We start from the raw sequence: 19,706 nt of genomic DNA on the forward strand, positions 1-19,706 counted from the left end.
GCGTTACTACAGTATGGCGGCACACAGCTCTCGTGCACCTGGTCTCGGAGGTATCTTATTAAGCGTACGCGTGTCACGCGAGGACGATAATGCCCATGGGATAGCCGTGGCCTCGTTTAACGCGCATCTAATTGCGCCCCAAGACGAGGTCGAGGCATCGTGGTATTGTGCGCGGATTCGTCCGGAAACGCGCGACGTTGACCACTCCGGGTGTGCTCCTTTCTTTTTTCGTTTTTGCAGTTGAATCGACAACGGAATGTCTCACTACGATTTGATATATTTTACGCATGGTCCCGATACGAGTTGCAGTAATTAGCGAACGTTTGCTGTTCGCGTGTCGGTGTACCGAAGATAATTAGAGGACCCCCTCTTCCGCGACGACGTGCTACGCTCGTCGTTTCGTTGAGCTTACGGCGCGGCGCTGATCTTTCGGGGCGCCGATTGACGGTGGCGGTCCTCTCGACAGCAGTCGTCGCTCGTGCGAAAGTGTGAATCTTGTTTCTGTCCTGTATGCCTGTCATGTGTGTATGTGCATAGCCGGTTCAGGATGAAATTAAACGGGCAGCGGGCGAGCACCAGTCAGGCTTTGGGTGGGCGTTCGGTCTATGTCGGGCCCCTTTGTATAATTTTAGTATTTTTTTCGTATAAAATCAACACTGAAGGCACATTCTATCGGACGAGTCGGCCCAGTGTGTGCTGTGAGTGAGATTGGGCGCGGGTCCCGAATCCACGTGGTTCACGTGGCCGCGGCAAGCCTGGCAATATTTTTGCTGCGGGCCCACAGGGGCCTTATGCACCCCCGTTGCTAGCACGGGACAATCACGGGTAAATAGGGCGGGAGAGGGCGGGCGAGGGGAGGAAAGGGAGAACAGGGTATAATCTTAAGGGTGAGATATATCTTGGTGGCAGCCGCGGCCGGGCCCCGCGCGAGAAACTGTTGTTTCGTGTGACGGTTTATTTTTATCCGGTTGCCTTCGTCTATTGCGTCGGGTTTTGGGGGTCTGTTCATTTTTTTCGCTTAAGTCGAAATGGCTATTTCAAAATTGAGAGCCGGCCCGACGCTCGCCTGACTTTGCCCAGGCCAAACACAATGGTCTTCAGGGTACTTCGTGCCCGCAGTCGCGCGCGTGTCACACGGCGTCGATTCGTGATTCCGACGAAGATCGCACCGTGGCTGTAATTTTGATAATCAAAACCGGTAATTCTGTCGAAATGTTCGGAGAATGGACCAGACCTAGTTCAGTTTATTGCGGCTCGCAAGGATCAGCAATGTAAATTATTAAAAACACGTATGCTTTTATGGTATCTGTAACTGAGGTATTTTTTTTTTTTAAATCTGGTTAAGAACGTTAAAAATATTTCCCTGAGTATATAAAATGTAATTGCGAAATCTCGTGTTCTCTGCTGTGAGTGTTCCTTTTGCAACCGTCGGAGTCGTCGACGACGGATCGCATCGGAATACCTGTTTCTTTTTGCTGTATCCTTGCGAGAAGGTGGATAAACCTAAAACCGGTTAAAACGATCGTGCAATCCTGAGTGGATTGTCTCCGATCGAATTGTCTGTCACGTGTTCGCTGAGTTACTTGACGGCATTAATTATCACGGTACAACATGATCTTCGACGGACGATCGGAGTCGAGCCGTTCACGCGCGAACTCCAGGCACTGGGATTCAAAAACGTGAAGAGCCTGCGTGTATATCGTGATGCGTGTGTAGCGTGTGTGTACGTATATGTGTATCACTCTTTTATCCTCTGCATTTTTAAGAATTTCGTCGGAGAAGGAAACATTGCTCACTGGCGTGGAAGAGCGTAGAACCGGAAGCCGTCGCTTCGATCGACTTTCGAACGATTGAGATTGAACATCTTTGCGTCCTCTAAGTGATTTATTTCTCGACGAGAAACGTACGTCGATGAGAATGATGGTAAGATTCTCGGCAAAAGGAACGGCAATCGTTCTCGTTCGACCGAGGCGTTCGTGTTACAGTTCCGCGATTTATGCGTGGCTCCTAGAGGTCGTCTCTAAGTAAATTGATAATACTGCTTTCCCCTACTGTCCGTGGCACCCTCTGATAACGGCATAATCTATACAACAGTCGGGTGGATTTCTCCAAATACGCGGATTTCTCTAAACTGGTAATGAGTGCCATACAACGCGCGCCTCCTTCCACGCGTGCTAAACCTACTTTCGAGGAACAGAACGAACGAGCAATTAATTCTTCGTCATAATAGCTCGGCCTCGCGGCTCTTAACATGTTAACGATTTAAGTAACCAAGCGAAGAGAAACAACGGAACGTGACTAGCTACTTTATTATATTTGTACAAAACGGAGGCGGGTCACGACGAAGAACCGAATCCACGCCTCGGAAGTGGAAGCGCGCAATTGTGTGGCAGACACTCAACACGTGTTCAGAAAGACTTACTAGCAATAAAACATCGTTAATACGAAAAAACACATTAATTAATTCGATAATTCGAAGCGGCACTTAAACTATTGCGGAATGTATAAAAAATCTCGGCGATCGGGAAGCTCGTGTGACCGCGGTGTCGTGCGTCCCGAGGCGGCGATTTAAGGGGAACAAATCGTCCGCCGGCACGAGCACTGCCCGGACCGAGTCTTCCAGTCGCTTTGCGTCTACGTACTCACTATAAAACTTAAACTCAACAATCAGGCGAATCTATGGTTGGAGACGTCGATCGAGAAGAATGGTTCGGTCACGTCCGCGCGGACGCGCTTTACTGGCGTTTTATATTCGCGGCAATTTTCGTTATTTTCACAGTGTCCCAATGCGTGTGTCATCAATATGAGGCTCTCGTCGATGGACGTCACATGGTACGCGTGCTTAAAAACAGAGGCAGAGGGCTCGGTAGTGTTTCTCACAGAATTGTCCCTTCTAGGCTTCGCTTTCTTCTGCGTTTTGTTTTCGGGCCTTCGCTTTCTTCCAAACGATACTTTACACGCGCGGAGGGCATTTTGTCTTTCGCGAATTCCAGCGAAAATTCTATGAGTAGTATTTCTTCCTTTTCCGGATTCGTTATATTCACGTGATTATCATATGCTACTGTGATCTCAAACGCTTGTAGAATGCGCGAAGAATATTTTCCATTGTGTTTATGTCGTAGATATGCGACATATTGGCTCAGGAGAATTGTGATTAACTATTATCGAGAATTTGTTCATTGTCAGTTAGCATATTGTCACGTGCAAACTTTTATTTATTTTCTTTTTTTACTATCGAAGCGTTTCCATGTCTATGGCCTCAGCATAAGAGACGGAGGAGAGAAGCTGTGAGTAGCTTCTTCGTCACTGTCGTACTGCGTGTGTGACTGCGTTGATCTGTCGAATTTAGAACTTAAAACCAGTGTAACCGGCAAATTGCATCCTGCGTTCCTCTTTATTGGCTTGGGAAATAGCAAAACTGAAAACCGGTTTTAACAATATTGCGTCCCTTATACCTTTCATAGAAAAATGGCGCTTCGCGATTTATAAAAACGTATTATACGTTGTGGTAGATAACATTATCTTTCTTTCGCGATGATCTCGAATCGTAATGCACCTCCGCGCTGGTTTCAGTTTTCTCGTTTTAAACGGAGGGTTATTTTTTTCACTCTATACATCTTTTTTTTTATATTTTTGGTCAATATTTAACTTTATCGAATTTAACATGGTTTAATATGGTTTCTTTTTAGTAGCACCCAATCTTGTTTTTATTTTAAATACGGGATAATATTTCCGGGTCCACTTATGTTAAGAGTTTCGTGATGTCTTGGGTGGGTTTGTGAGTAGGGGGGTATATTAAGGGGAATAAATATGGGGGTAGGAGGAAAGGGGTATCGAGGAATATGGTGGACTTGTATATAGGACTCTCGATGGATAGCATAGAGTTCCAAACGCTCCGTGATCTACAGACATTCAATATTAAACAGATCAATCAACTATGTCGTCGTATAATACCACTAGGATAGTTCATAATCGTTAAGTTATATCAATAATATAATCATATCATTAGGTATCATTAATGCTGTGTGTGTGTTCTTCCTCGTGTGTGTCTCATTATACTTAAGTCTCAAGTTACAAGCTAGCGTATAAATGATGGGTAAGAAACGATCGCTCCGACGGCGGTGGATCCTGCCGGTCCGACTTCAACGGAGTGTACCGATCGGCTTGCCGCTGCGAATCCGTACGTTTTTTTCGGACCAAGGTAGTGTTCGGATACAGCCGCCGTAAAAGCGTCCCACGCACGGTCGATACACCCCTCACGCTCGACGAGGCAGAATCTCGGTCCCGCACGTCTCGGTGGATGGTTTTTTAGCCACCATGTTACCGGGTTGCCTCGTACCGTTTATACTATATATCATTAATCGTATTATCGTTATGTATCATTACTCATTAATTATTTAATTAATCGTTAGGTATAATTCAATTAATCGATACTCTTAACCCCTTTATCGTTTAATTATTATTGTTAGGTAGTTTATAGTTTATTAGGTTTCGATAACGCGTACGGATTGGAAGCAAACCTTGTTCACGTGGGGAAGGATCACGGGAGGGGCGTTGGGAGGATGAGCTGGCTCCTGCGGGTTGTCACGGGGAGGCAGGTTGATGTCTCGGAAGGGACGCACCTGTTGTCCCGCGCGAAAATCTGCGAAAAATCGGAAAGTCGAATAGCGGATCTCCAGTGATTCCTTTTCCTTTTATCATGTGTCACTCATTCTCTCTCTTTCCCTTATACACTCCTCTTTCGCTCCCGTACTTTCTCTCCTTCTTACGTACCCGCTCTCTGTTTTTTTTTTCACTTTCCTACGTTATGCGAATTGCTTAGAACGCGTCACGTCTTCAACGAATTGCAAGTGGCAAGGTCTGATTCGTTTTTTTCGCAAGTCAATATCTTGGGCGTTTTTATTTTTTCTTTTTTAACTTTCGCCTGCGTCGGCTCACACGGTCGTGTGTGGAATTTTATTCTATTTCTTTTTTTCTCTCTCTTTTCTCTCTCCTTTTTTTTAAATCTTTTCCTTCTTCCGTACTACGCGTTCGGTCGCGCGTCGGTACGCTCCGCTCATCTGACGGGACCAGCGATCATTTCTCTCGTCCCGGCGTGGCACTTTTCATCTCGTTCTTCGTGCTTGCGCGATCTCGTCCCGTCTCTGCTCTCTTTCTGCTCCGGTCCTTCCCAGTATCTCGTCTCCTCGGAAGTACGATGCGCATCACTTCGTAATCGTAATGCCGCCGCACTATTAAAATCGCCGTCCATCGTAGGATATGTACTGCGTGTACAGCGTATTATTTTGACGTATTGGAAACTTAAGTCGTTACTATGGTATCGTATTGAGTTCTGTTGCTATTCTGCAATCGACATTACTATGGCATTCTGCAACGAGGAATCGATTCGCTTGTGTCGCTTGAAAGAAGGTGCGTGTAACGCTGCAAAAGTAGTCCTTTATTTATTTATTTGTTTATTTATTGCACGACGCATCGCATATCGTGCGGGACGCGCGTATAATCGCTGCGTTAACTCTGTCCTATATATCGTCGTAAAGTCTGTGTGCTTCTTGCGGGGGAGAACTGAGACTGAGACGTCTAACGAAGGGATCATCGATACATAATAAATAAGTAACGGAAAACCGGTGTCGATTGATTCGACATATTTGTCTGTGGCGGAGTACCGTGGAGTAACGTGTGAAAATAAGCGCGTGAAAGTAGGATCATCGGTCGAAGTATCGATACAATAAGCCCGTGTGTCCATCCGATCGGTGACGCGCAGTGATCATTTGCATCCGATTGCTATTGCCGTCATTAACGTCGGAACGTCGTTATTATCTGTTCCTCAGGAATAATCTCCGTGATCTGACGATATCCATTGATTAGCTGGATGTGTGCAGTAGCAGTTCCCGTAATTATCACTTGCCTCGAAATACGATCTAAACGGACAGTCGCCAGCGGCGCACACTTCGCGCGAAGAAAGCTTGCGAATTTGCGAGGCGTTACGGGCGGGTCGAGGCACATCGTATTTTCCGAGAGCGCCTTTCGACGTATTCGTTGCGATGCCGTATGCGTGTGTCAATCGGTTAAGCGTCTATTACCTCGCGTGATCAATGCTGATTTGTCGATTATTCTATTTATATATTTCGAATTTTCGAACGGTACTATCTTACGGACCGCCTTGCGTTCCTCAGTGCTGGAAAGTATCGGGAATTATGACGTCGTCGTGCTTATTATCGTGGCAATTGAATAATTCATCGAGAGCTGTCGTCGAAACGACGACAGTCATTTTGTTCTCACAGCGTTAGCCTTGCTTTATCATCAGCGTTTAGTTATGTTGAACTAACGATCCGTTTGGCTTTGGCTGAACGATTAAAATGACCGCGTGCAAAGAACGAATAACGCGGATGTCCTTGCGAAAGATTCGAAATAAATATCAATTTGAAGTACTTGCGCTTCATTTAATCCTTTTGTTATTCAGGCGATGAATCTATCGCTTTTAAATTATTATTATTTTTTTTTATAATACGGCTTCATTTGTTCGGAGTGTTTCAAAGCGGTTTATTTTCCACGTGAAATGTTCCTGCAACACTGCGATAGTATTTCGTTTGCGCGCGTCGGCGTCGTATGCATAGCCTCGTCGAATGCGTCGTTTTGCGCTTAGACTTTTCTCCGGTATATACGGCGTACAAATATAGATCAATTAATGATCGCGTTCCACATTCTTAGCTCTCTCTCTCTCTTCCTCAGTCGTCACAGTCGAGTCTCACGAAGATATACGCTCGTGAAAAGAGATTACGGATGGCAAGGAATACCGCGGATCTACGCGACGAGATAATGATACGCGACCGATCCCTCCCTTAGCGCGTATGCGTGGGTTATTCGCGTGCATCGCTTTCTTCGAATCTCTCGGATTTTCTGCGAATTTTCTACCATCGCCCCTACGGTACGCGGGGAAACGGCGAGTCGACAGTCGTCCATCTTCCGCATCAAGAAAAAGTTGTTTCTCCGCTTCTTCCTCTCTTCCATTCCACGTCATCGTCTTTGCTTTACTTAGCAACGAGCGTCCTTACACTAATCCCGGGTGACCCGTCCACTCGCGTCGTCGCTTTAATTACATGCAGGAAGTGTTTTTCTTCTATATGCGCGAGAAAGGCTCGCCTTCTCGCCGGATAGGTGTGTTTTCGCTTCGTTTTTAGCTTTTACTTCTCTCTTTTCTTTTTTTTCTTTATCTCATTTGGAGGGGAACACCTTGCGGGGAGCGTGGGGTACAGCGGGACGTGCAAATGGGGACGGGCGACTTCCCGGGTTTCTTTTTTTGGGAGGTAGGGACTTGGAGAACGGGTTACGCGTCCACGACGCACGCTTTTTTTTCCATTCGTCGACGTGGACACGAACCGCAAAAATTTCGAATCCGACCTGACGCGGCGGGAACAGAGAGATCTATTAATTTTTTTTTCTTTCGATGGTTCGGTGGTTTGCTGAGTTAGCTGCGAGGTTTCGAAACTTCCCACCGCCGGCGGAATATAATATATCGTGTATATATATTATATATATTATATATTTATATCATTTTTTTTTTATATTAATCTAAAGAGTGAGGATTGTGGAAGTAGGTCGAGAGGAAGGTCGCCCGTCCCTTAGCTTTCCACGTGCCCTGGAAAAGTATATACTAAGGCCGATTTTGGTTAAGAATACGCTTCACTTTTTTCATCTCTTTTGATCAACTTTTAATTTTAACGTTAAGGCGCAACGTGATAAACTTGTACTTTTTTCCTTGATGTGTCTTTTAGATTCTGGCCGAAACTGCGTGTGCCCGTGTGCATGTTCATTGTATACGTGTATGTCCCATTGTGTGTGTGTGTGCGGCGTTTCGTGTACGTGTGCGTTCGTGTACGTGTATGTGTGTGGATGTACGCGTATGTGTGGGTGTGCTGCATCGCGATCGATGTTCCATCGCCTTGCTGAGCACTATCTGTTGTGTGATTTTGAGCGCGCGCGCGAGAATACGCGCGTCACACGCCGCGCGTCCTCTCGCGCGTCGCTTGCATTTTTAGGAGCTGCTTTTTTTTTGGTGTCTGCCAAAAAACGGAATTTTTCACTCTTCGCCGCAATAAGGCATAGGTAGGCGTCGTACGCGCGCACCGCGTGAAAGGGTTTCAGAAAAACTCGACGTCCGAAAAAGACTCGCGCGATCGCGCGACGTGGTACACGCGTACACGCACATACACCTTCTTGCTCTACTCTCTGTGTGTCGTCTTGTGCGCAACCGAAGATTAGCAATCAACGAACAGAATTGTTTTCTCGCCAAAAATGAACCCAGTAAAAACGCCGGTAAAAGGTAAGAAAGGAATTCTCGCGTCGAAAGTGGTATATATATATAGTCATCAAACATCGTAATGCATGTATGAAAGTAGTCAGGTTTTTCTTTCGCCCGAAGCTCTGTCTCTCCTGGAGTGGATCCGAATGTAATGATGCGGCGATGATCGTATCCGCCTGGTGAAGACCTGGCGGAGTCCCGATTTTGCTCAACTATTGCAACTGAACCCGGTTTTAAGAGTCACGCGAACGAAGTAGCTAATGCAAAATGTATCGAGACAAAAATATGATTGCTCTTTGCAATAATTTGTGCGTTCAACAGTCTGCTTATATACTCTTTTTTTTTCCTCAAATATGCCCTTTTTAAACATTTATTTAGTACCTCTTGGTGCGTTTTAGCAGTCCCAAGAGAAGTTTCATTATCTAGACGGTACTAAGCGGCAATTTAAGCTTCTTCTATCACGTGACTTTCGCGTAAATGAATACTTGTTGTATGTAAAACTGTTGGTATCGGCCACGTGGCGAGCCTCTCTGTAGACTGTGAAACAAGGATTTCAAATACACTCGGAATCGCACTCGGCGCAAGCTCGGGTAAAGACAGAACTTCCGGCCTAAAATGTACTGGCTTGTGTGAATGGTGCCCCGTCTTGGACCGAAAAAACGGACTCGCAGCGGGGCGCAGAAAAACAATTCCCACAATATCTTACAAGACATTCCGGCCGACCGAGCAAGTCGCCAACTTCGTCATTCCACTTTGTGCCCCGTTACGTCGGCTCAAGTCGCTCGTAGGAGACATTATTTAATCGTCCTTCGAACCTTTCGCCCGTGCTACTTTAATGTAGAGGAAGAGTTTTTCGTTGCTGCTATCTACAGAATTAATTGACGCGAACGTTCGACGTTTTTTTTGATCGTCCCGATCTAGACGAAGTGACGAAGATGGCCGACAAGGCTGACAGTCGTGCGCCTTTTCACCTCATTCTGGAGGGTCTGCGTTGTATATATATCTCCGAGGAGTTCATTAGACTCAACGCGGCGATCTAGCTCACATCCTCACACATCAACGTAGGTTTACTGTTGTTTGTTGCTTGCTGCTAGTCCTCTCTCTCTCTCTCGCTCTCTCTCTCTCTCTTTCACTTTGCTTCTTCATTATTAAATAAGTTATTCTTTTTTTTGTCTTAATACACCTACGATTCCCTACACGATAATACGTATAATCTAACACGACTGCTGGTTGAGACGTATGCGCAAGTAATATACTCCAGGAATACACAGGCATTACATGTTCTCATTCTCATTTCGTGTGTGCTTCTCTTGGTACACGCGTGCATACAATTCACATTCTCATTCTTTTTCGCCACTCTCTCTCTCTCTCTCTCTCTCTCTCGCTCTCGCTATCTTTCACTCTCTCGATTCACGCGCGACGCAGGGTCGCAATAAGAATTGCAGACGATAAGAAGAAATATTCCCATTAAATACGGAACGTATGATGCTCGTTTCAGGTCGAAGGAGCTTCACGCGTTAGCGGAAAACCGTTAGATGATAGATACGAAATGAGCATGGGGATACTGCGAGCATGTTTGCGAGCGATTGGGTAATATATATATAATATATATATATATATAAGACGAAGCCGTATATATATGAAAAATAATATATGGCGTGTGGAAGCGAAGGCAGACCAGAATAACCCAATTTTCTGTCAAGCAGGATTTGGTCAAGATTCATTGTCCTACACTCCTTGTTCCTCATACTCTCGGTGGCCGAAGGGTTGGATGGATAATGACATTTGTGATATCTGCCATTCTCGATGGTTGTGCGCGTTTTGCCTGCTACTCGATTCTTTTTCTCTCTTTCTCTCTCTCTCTTTCTCTCCTGTATCTCTGAGTCGAACGTCGGACCGTGCTGGACCATCTGTCCGATGGCATTTTTTCCTTCTCTCTCTCTACCTGCCTCGATCTCTCCGTCCTCTCGTCACACGTGTCACACGTAACTTCAGATTCTCACGCACATGTATAAATATTTCTCTGTCCTCTCTCACATTCGCGCTTACCTCTCCGCATTCACGCTCGCGAAAGATTTGCCAAAAGTATCGTGCACGAAAGGGTGGGGAGGGGAGAAAATTCCGTAATAACTTACATTTACAAACTGGCCTAATAATTTCTCCTCTTAAAACTCGCTTTTTCCTAATTTTATCATTTACTAGTCTTGACTTTACAATACATATATGCGGACCTCCCGGTAGGCAAGGAGGTCGGCTCTCTCTGTATAATTTCTTCACTTTTTTTAGCAATTTTTTTTTAGCACATTCACGCCTCGCCTCTCGACTCCGTTTCACTCCGTCCCTTTCGCTCGTTGTCCTCTGTCACGCCGTCTCGCATTCGCTCACTCTTTCATGCCCTTTCGCTCGTCATCTCTCTCTCAGCTAGGATCGGTTTGCGCCGAACGTCTGTTGCCCGTGGCTCCGAACTCAGTCCGAAATCGCAATTCGCATAGATTTCTTCTCTCAGTCGTGACTTTTTTCCTCGTGCATGTTATTTCATATGCGTCTCTCTCTCTCTCTCTATCTCTTATTATCTTCGATCCGCTTTTATCTCCCCCTGCATGGTTCAACTCGTCCGAACAAAAAAGATCACCTGTTGAGATCGCGAGATTTCGTGGCTTCAACGACGGTCGCATCAAGGACACTTGGCTCCCTACACGCTTCTACACCATCCACAATTTCGTCGGTTTCCATCTCTCTCCCATGAACCGCCATCCCTTCCATCCCTCGTCGCCCACCCACCCCCTAAACGCCCGACTGTTACGGATTTTCCGAGAGGTGCTCTCTTTTGACGCTCTTGAATCTTGAGCGAGATTATTGCGACGTAAACTTCTGACGATCGACGTTCGATTCAAGACGAGAAACGTAAATTGTTCGTTGCGTTATTTAAATTGCTGCTAAGGCGGGAGCTGGAGTATGCACAGCCTCCCGACGTCTGCTTTGTAAATTAATGTTCAGAGTTATCATTAAGATGTTAACTTTTCACGGTCCATGAACTAACGTGAGAGTTTGAAGTTGAAGCAGAAAGATTTTATTAATGATTTTAAAATTTTAAATCTGAAATATGCGTTGATGAAATATTTAGAAGAGTAATATAACGTAAAACGAATTTTTATCGAATTAATTAACTAAAAATTAATTGAAAATTTATTGAATTAATTAATTGATAATTAATTGAAAATTAATAATTTATTCAATAAAGTTCGACACAAAGATTTAACGTTTGCTTAAATAACGAGGGCCGTAAAAAGTTAAGAACGGTTGCGAGACAGGAGTATCGACTGTCCTCGCGGTAGTTCTGTAAATAAAAAATCGTAGCGGTTGACGGTTTCTCGTCTTGCACCGTAATGTCGGGGGGGATTGCACGAAATTATCGATTAAAAGACAATGTAAAGCTTTCGCAAGCTCAGCGAGGAAACGTAATGTACATCTACGTTAAACCGAGACGCCGGAGTAGTCGACGACGTCTCGAGCACCCTGTAACTTAGAATTACGAATTAACGATCCATATACGCGCGGTGATATGTCGATCGCCGGAGGCGGCCACTTATTGGCCCCCGACCGATTTTAGAAACATTCATTTTGGGAGGTAGAGACTCGGAAGACCTCTCGGATTCCCTCGGTCGGATTTTACTCCCCCGTTTCTCCTGCCCGACTTTTCGAAAGTCGCTCTCTCACCTTTTTAATCCCCTACCAAACGTATTGTGTAGACTTAACATGCTACGTGTACTACGAGATTATCACACAAAGTTTGCTCACTCGGTGTCAACAATCAGTTTCTTTTTTCTTTTTTCTCTTCTTTTGGCTTACGCACGCGATCTCACATATAGAAACATAGTTTTTTTACGCTCTAAATTCCATGCTCTCAGTTTACAGATTCTAACTCTCTTTCTCTCTCTCTCACTCTCTTTCCCCATTCTCTCCCTCTCATTCTCACATTCGGTCGTTCTCCCGGGTTCGCTCCTCCACTTCGTTCCTATCGCGCGCGCGAAAATTCGAAAGACGCGATTTCCGCCTCGCTGAAACGTCATGGGGGAGATAACGTATTTTTTTTTTTTTCAGTCCCCCCATTTTATCTCCCACCTTTCTCTCTGTATACTACCGCGCCACTATCGTAATCGCGCACTCGCCATAATAAATATACCCTAATTATGTTCCTAATAGTTTGAGGAATTATTATTCTCAATGAATTCGCTTTGAATTCGCACTCTGCCTCCTTCGCTTTCTCTCTGGTTTACCTCTTTCGCTCTCTCCCATTCTCACTGATTTCTCTTGTTATCACGGCTTAATCTCAAACTCGATAGTAATGATCGTAATAATAATAATATAATCATATAATAATAATTAGTTTATTAGTGTGTGTGTTTTTTTTTAAAGTAGGTATCCTTTTCCTCTGCAGCGTGATACGACCTTCCGCTCGTCTTTTATCTTTAGTTAATCGTTTATATAATAATTAATAGCTTGCAAGTGTTAACGTTAAATACTATTACTTACTTCTGTTTACGTGTTCCTTAAAACTTACGCGTTTAGGTATGTACGTATGCTTATTATTTCTTCCATTCTCTCTCGTATTTTCGTTCTCGTTTTAAATTTCGTTCTGTCCCGTGTACTCGTTTCTCCGTGCGTCGGCCCCGCTGCATAAAATGTAATATATAAACGGCGAGTCGATTAGACTTCCTATAATATTTACTTCGTTTCGTTAGGTGAACGACTCGTTTAATCCTTCGCCTTCGTCCTTCGGGAATGTGGTGTCTCTTCGTCACATCTCCTTCTCCTGCAATCTTGTCGATCTCGCCGTCTGCCCTTCTTACGTTTTCGTTCCATTCTCATTACGTACGCGCATCCGTATAATCGTTGCGAATTCGTCCCTTTCTTTGCGCTCGTCGCCAGTTTCCGTTCCGCGACCCGATGTCGCGTGGATAGATCGGGACCGGTTAGCCATCGATCGGGAGGTAAGGAACGCGACTGATTCTCTCCCATCGATGAGAGAAATTTTGGCGAACGCGGTGAACCACCGGCTGCTATTCGTTTTATTTTTACCATTGTTCAGATACTTTTTCTCCTGAAGTTTCTCGAGTCTTTCTTCGTGGCTCGAGTACGTCTGCTATGTAAGATCTAGAACGATTTGTCCTTCGCGCTAGGAGCTTCGATTCTCGGTCGACGGAGAAATGAAAGAAGCGGACTCTCATTCTTATACTTTTTGAAATTCGTAGATGACCTCGAAGGATCACGCGAGAGTTATTTTATGTGTCGTAATAGTTTTTGATTCCCAGATTTCTGTTTGCGAATAACCGACCATACGAAAATTCCTCTGATGTTTCATCAGCTTATCCGCTGATAAAGATGAGACTGGGGGATTTAAAATCGGCTTGCCCTTGAAGATTATTACGCTATTTTCTTTTTGTTTACCGCTTTCCAAAGCTTGTGGTCATACTCCAGTGGCGAAGAATGTGCGGAATCGAAATAATTGATTTAATCCATATTGTGATACGTACATATGTGATTTACGGTTTTTTTTTTTAAATTGTCGAAAGCAAGGAAGATCAAAATCCTGTCGTAGTTCTGAATTTTTCTATTTTCTTGTAGCACGGTTGCGATTTAGAGAACGTCGATTTAATGTTGCAGCGATAGTTATTTTTTTTCTGAGTGCGAATAATGTTTAAAAGAGCGGAATGATCATTGTTCAGGATAATGGAAACGATCGTAGGCATGTTTCACCGATGTATGATCGTCGCTGAAATTACGAAAATTATATTCTCGTAAATTCAGCGCGATCGAAGAAAAGAGAATGAGAACGATAGTTAATATCGAATTATGTCTCATCGATGGCGTTAATATTGAAGTAGCGTATATTCTCTATGTAGCAAGATTGTATTTAATGCAGAGATTTGTCGTAAAAAAATCACGTGGTATATTGTTATCAGTAATGGTAATTGAGAAGCTATTGACGCGTATCGACGTGAAAGCGCAAAGCTCGTAGGATCAAGGAGCTTATATGATGCACGAAGTACATTAAAGATTCATAGAGAAGGGAACGTTAAATTAAATTTTTTAAGTGTTATCTTTGCGTTTAATATTAAACTCGAATGTATTATATCTTGATTTGTTTTCTGTTAGTGAAAAACCAATCATTATGCGAAATATTATTATTATAATTAAATTCCGAGTATTACCTTTTGCAATTTTTCGCGTATTATTAAATCAAAAGCCTCTTAATGACGTTTTAATGTATCATCATACGTGGTGACAAAAGGGATGGGATGTATCTGACTAAAATAATCTCAATAATGCAACCACAATCAAGTTGATTATAAAAGCAAATAAAAAACGTAATAAGTTTTATCAGTGATTATTGAATATATTATAGGTTTGCTTTCCGAAAATACGCGATTTTTTAAAATACAAATTGCGTTAAAAAGAATTCTACTTAAATGTAATAATAATAATATTAATAACAAATTGCCTAAGAATAACTTTTTACCTGCGTCCATTGCCTTGACACGAATGTCAAGCCACTCCAGGATTGCGACAAGCGAGTCAGCGAGGTGAGATAACGCGTATCCCCTACAATCCTCTTTTACAACATCCAAATACCTTCCATGTCACTTCTTTATTTGCCCGCCATCCTATTCTCGTCTCACGTTATAAACGTTTAGACCAAAATCTTAGGCCAGTGCCGAAGGAGTTGCTACTAATTTTAGGCCAAAGTCTAGTGTGCATTACGTAATAAAAAGTTGAAATTTTCGAAATTTCGTTCTCGCTTCTATCATTCTACAACGCGTGTTCTAGTTCGGACGAAAGAGGATACTCGCTTCCATCCTCGTTGAACTCGCCGATCGCGAATTCACGAGTGGTACATTCGAGTCGTTTCACGTCTTCCTACGAAAAAAGAAGAAAAAAGAAAAAAAACAGATCTGGCAGGCAGTCGAGAGCGTTCTGAATATGCCAAATCAAGACTTTCTTTTTTGCCTTTTACCGTATATAATGATTTTCGAATTTTCTCTCGATGAAGGAAAGGGTATCGTAGAACAATCAATGCAGAAATAAAAGTGAAATGACATTTACGCAAAATCAGACGCAAATGAAATTTCAATTTATTTTCTCTCTTTTTATTGTCGTAAATTAATAAATAAAATAATAATCAATAAATCGACCATTAATCAATTAAAAAATAGTGACTCGTGACTAGGTTAAGACTCACCGCTTGCAAAAAGATGTGTGTGTATGTGTGTGTGTTTTTTTGTATATGGCCCGGTACAAACTACTGAGGGCATAATTTTAATATAATTATTATCATAATAACTAAATATACATAATAACTAAAAATAGAGCGTAGTCAAGCACGGGATATAAATAAGCTTGACAAAATTGGGAACGGCAAAGTAGTCGGCGGGAAAGGATCTTGTGAAAATCAGAGGATAAAAATTGGTAGCGTGAAAGAGCGGCATGGAAATTGCATATGGAGAAAGGCTATATAGGGTTAATTTTAAATTAACTAAATTCTCTCCGTAAATGACAATTTCAACGATGACAATAATAATATTAATAATTATAATTATTTCAGGCTAAAATTGTCATATTGATATAGATAATAGTGAGTCTAATAATAATAATATAATAATATATTAATAATATAATAATAATAATAATACAATAATAATAGCAATATAATAATAATAATGGTAATAATAATAATAGTGCACGTAGTAGCGAGAGTAATGGTGAAAAAATAAGAGTTAAATTATGTGCATCCGCTACCACTCAAATTATCCCTAATATTTTTATACCATCTCGTAAAGTATCTACAGAAATTTCTAGCGAAAAGAAAGGTCACAAGTAAGAGTATAGGGGCGTTGTCTCTAATTTCTCGTACATTCGCGCGCGCGTAATCGCGTGGTGCAGGGGTTAATACTTGTAAGTGACTGCTATATGCGTGTCGCGTGTGTCCGTGTACGTAGGATGGGTCGGGGGAGAGGGGGGTTAATGTAAACGGAGAAAAGGAAGCGCGATTGTGCAACCCTCTCTGGCGCACGTCTTTTTTTTACGCTACTTTAATCACGCCAGCATCCGTCTCTTTTTTCGCTTTAGAAGTCTAATATTTATATAATTATCGCGTCGACGCACGATTATATAGCATTTCGCTCTTTTCTCTTTCTTTTCTTTTTCTCTTTTTTTGGTTTGCAACGCTACACAATTAGAATACGGCCGGCGCACGATCCTCGCACAGACGCTGCATCCGACCTGCATCTTCGTCGCCCGTACTACTCCTAATCTCGTCACTACGACTAGCCTAATCTCGTTTTATACAATCAACCATTAATAAAAACAGCTATGTATATTGACCCGTGCACCGATCCTCCCAACGTTATGCACTCTTGACAAACGTACTCTTTTATCGGCCCGACAAGTAATGCTCAGCGAGCGAAAGGAAAAAAGAAAAAAATATATATACGGGAGAACGAAAAAAAAAACGGAGGAATCTCTTCCTCGGCAGATAGGAACAGATTGTTTGTGCGGAAATCGCTAAGAGCGGTTACTCATTGCGACGTTACGCATCTGATTCTCGCGAAGTCGATTCTTTGGTATCGATGTGCGCACGATCGTTTTTTTCTCTCGCGCTGCTTCTTATTCCCGATTCTCACGCGCAGTGTAATTTCATAGCCAAGCATTTTCACGTCGATCTCAAATCCTCGTTGATCAGTTATTATGCGGAAATGAAATGAAATTATGTACAATCTCTATAGGGAAATATTGAATCTTGGTGATGGAGAAAGCATCGAGGTGAACCTCGATACTTTTAACTAATACATTGGAGATTTTACTTTTCCTGAAAGAAAGAAGAGAAGCCATGCTACAGATTGCAGCAAGAGTGCCTTTTTATCGAAGTATGAATTGCCATTTGCGGTATTCATTCTGCGATAAGAAGTTTTTCAGAATTTTATCAGGGAGCATCGATCTTCGCAAAAACCGAAGCTGCTTGCAGAGTTCAAAGTATAGGATTATCCGAAGTAGACTTAGCGCGCAAGGTTTTCTCCTCATCCACAAGTGTTTTTCCTTTCCTTTTTACAGAAACGGTGTAGGACGAGAAAGTCGCTCGTCCTGCATCGTTTCCCGAGTTGACGAGGATTCCACTTCCGGGTCTCGTTCGAATCGGAAGGGGAATCGCCGTGCGCGATGTTCAGACTTAATCAATCTTTGGATATGCTCGCAAACGTTCCGAAAAGTCTTCATCTTTCTCCGTGAGTACAACCCCAGCAGTGTTTATCGTCTTTAAAATCCCTATTCTTATCGTCTGATGTAAAATTAGGCGGTAACGAAGTAATTACTCTACGTTACAAACAGATCGGACAAAATCGACGCTAAAAGCTATTTCTCGCCGTTCGTTGACCACGCATTCGTCGTGCTTTCTTCGTCTCGTCCCAGGAATCACCTTCTCGTGCTCGTTCAGTTGAAACAAGAGGAACGTCGATGAGCGTTCGACACTTTGTGACTGTCGAATTTCGTCAGCCGTAGATTCGCAGTATTTTTTTTCTCTTTTATGGACGTATGTCTGTATGTGTGTGTTGGTGTGCACATGTGTACGCGTATATGTTTCTTCTGTCTTTTCTGTTTGATTCGTGATTCGGTCACAGCCTGATCCTTCGTTGGCATCTTGACGTCGCCCGTCTAGGACGTCGATGGTGCCTCTATTCCTTTTGGGTTTGTCCGTGTCTCCTCTCCCTTCCTAGCCCTCGTTCGTTTTTGCGATATGTTATTTAAGGATACCTGAACACGCACTACGCGAAGGACGTGTACCTTCCTGGCGGATGCGATCCTCCCTCGTTGGTCGTTTCCTGATTTATCGGGAGCCGACGAGCGCGGGCGAGCCCGCGCACCACGAAGAGCAAGAGCCACGCGACCTCCTGATTCATTCGAGCTGCTCCAGGAAGTTCGGGCTCTTGAAGTACTCCGGCACCGGGTCGTCCAACCTCGAGATCACCTTGTAGATGGACTTCTTCCAGCTTTGCTCGGAGTCCTTGCCGCCTTGGATCGCTTTGAAAAATTCTTTCAGCGTCTGCTCCACAACGTACCTGAAGTTGCTGGGTACCTGAAAGTTTCGCGCCACCGTTAGCAGTCGTCGCAATTATACAGTACGAAGTGCGTTATTAGCGAAATACAGATTGGCTTTACGGTAGTTTTACAACAAGAAACGTCATCGTTGAATGTCACGACATGCGGCATTCCGAATGATGATGAAATTTATGAAAAATGTAGTTCACAACTTTTCGCAAGTTCTCAATATGTACTTTTTATATTTAATTCCATTTACTCAAAATTATCTATTTTTATATGATACGAAAAAAGCATGATATTGCATAATTTATTAAAGTAATGCTAAATCAACTATTAATTGCACTATTGATTAATTATTAATTGAAGGGCCGCAACAGAAATGTCTACAATTTAAGAAATTGAGAAATCTAATGTAAATTTATTTTTCCCAATGTTGAGATTGATATGTTTATTTTGTTAAAAGGGTGGATTATAAATTATCTGGCATGTGCACCTTCAATTAACAATGTTATAAGTAGAATTTTATTTCGGTACTCAAACAGGCAATAAATATCTCACGCATATATACTTTTTATAGTAAAACGTGCAAACACAATTATATAGTTACAGTGAACCACAAAGACGCACGTGAAATATTTTATATAAACGTACGATAGATACTAACACCGAAAGCTTATAATTTCGAATCGATCGATCGACGATCCGGCGTCACTCTATATTGGCGAAGATATACATGCTCGTCTTTTTCTCGAATCGCGAAACAATATCGGTCGGAAAATAAAATAAAATGCAGCGTGTGCGTGTTCGTGTTGCGCACCTGGGGACCCCATACCTCAATGTGGTTATTACGGTTGTAGTGAAGGTTGAGAACCCGATAGATTTCGGAGTCGCCACCGACTCGGAGATCCTCGGCGTTCTTCACGCCCTCCGAAACTGCTTGTCTCGCGTATTTCTCCATTTGGATGTAGTAGAACTCCCTGAAACGAGACAGAAAAGTGCACAGTGGTTAGACAATTCATCAATCTGCGGTGTGTATTCAATACAATATGAATATGTATATATAATACGATTTGATGGATTAATATGAGCTTTATATATAAAGCATACTGTTCGATGTGCATACGTCGAGGTGACAATTAATAATAAATCTTTCTACGTCATCGCGGCTGATTCTTGTCTCGCCTGGCTTCTCCGCGACAGACAGCGACAACGCTAATGCGTCATCGATAATTAATTAAAGATCGATGCTAACAGTGGTCTGACGTAAGCGGAAGGAGATGAAAAAAAAGGAGGAAGGGGACGACGCACATGGAGA

At 43.0% G+C, this 19,706-nt stretch overlaps 1 protein-coding gene across 8 annotated transcripts in view; it reads right to left on the bottom strand.

Annotated features, from left to right (window-relative positions):
* Nucleotides 1–15,983: 15,983 nt before the first annotated feature.
* Nucleotides 15,984–19,706, bottom strand: part of LOC112467867 (homeobox protein prospero-like) — a 30,404-nt gene continuing 26,681 nt past the window's right edge. For 4 of the 8 annotated variants that reach the window (XM_025036750.1, XM_025036755.1, XM_025036751.1 and 1 more), the window contains exons 4-5: nucleotides 19,209–19,368; nucleotides 15,984–18,425 (exon numbers count right to left, since the gene is read on the bottom strand). In XM_025036750.1, coding sequence (XP_024892518.1) covers nucleotides 18,246–18,425; nucleotides 19,209–19,368 — 340 coding nt within the window. In that variant the 3' untranslated portion in view covers nucleotides 15,984–18,245. The remainder of the gene's footprint in view (nucleotides 18,426–19,208; nucleotides 19,369–19,706) is intronic. The other 4 variants (XM_025036753.1, XM_025036754.1, XM_025036757.1 and 1 more) reach the window with 1 other exon arrangement.

This window comes from Temnothorax curvispinosus, unplaced genomic scaffold, assembly GCF_003070985.1.
Source record: "Temnothorax curvispinosus isolate PA1 unplaced genomic scaffold, ASM307098v1 QBEX01017838.1, whole genome shotgun sequence".
Classification (NCBI taxonomy): domain Eukaryota; kingdom Metazoa; phylum Arthropoda; class Insecta; order Hymenoptera; family Formicidae; genus Temnothorax; species Temnothorax curvispinosus.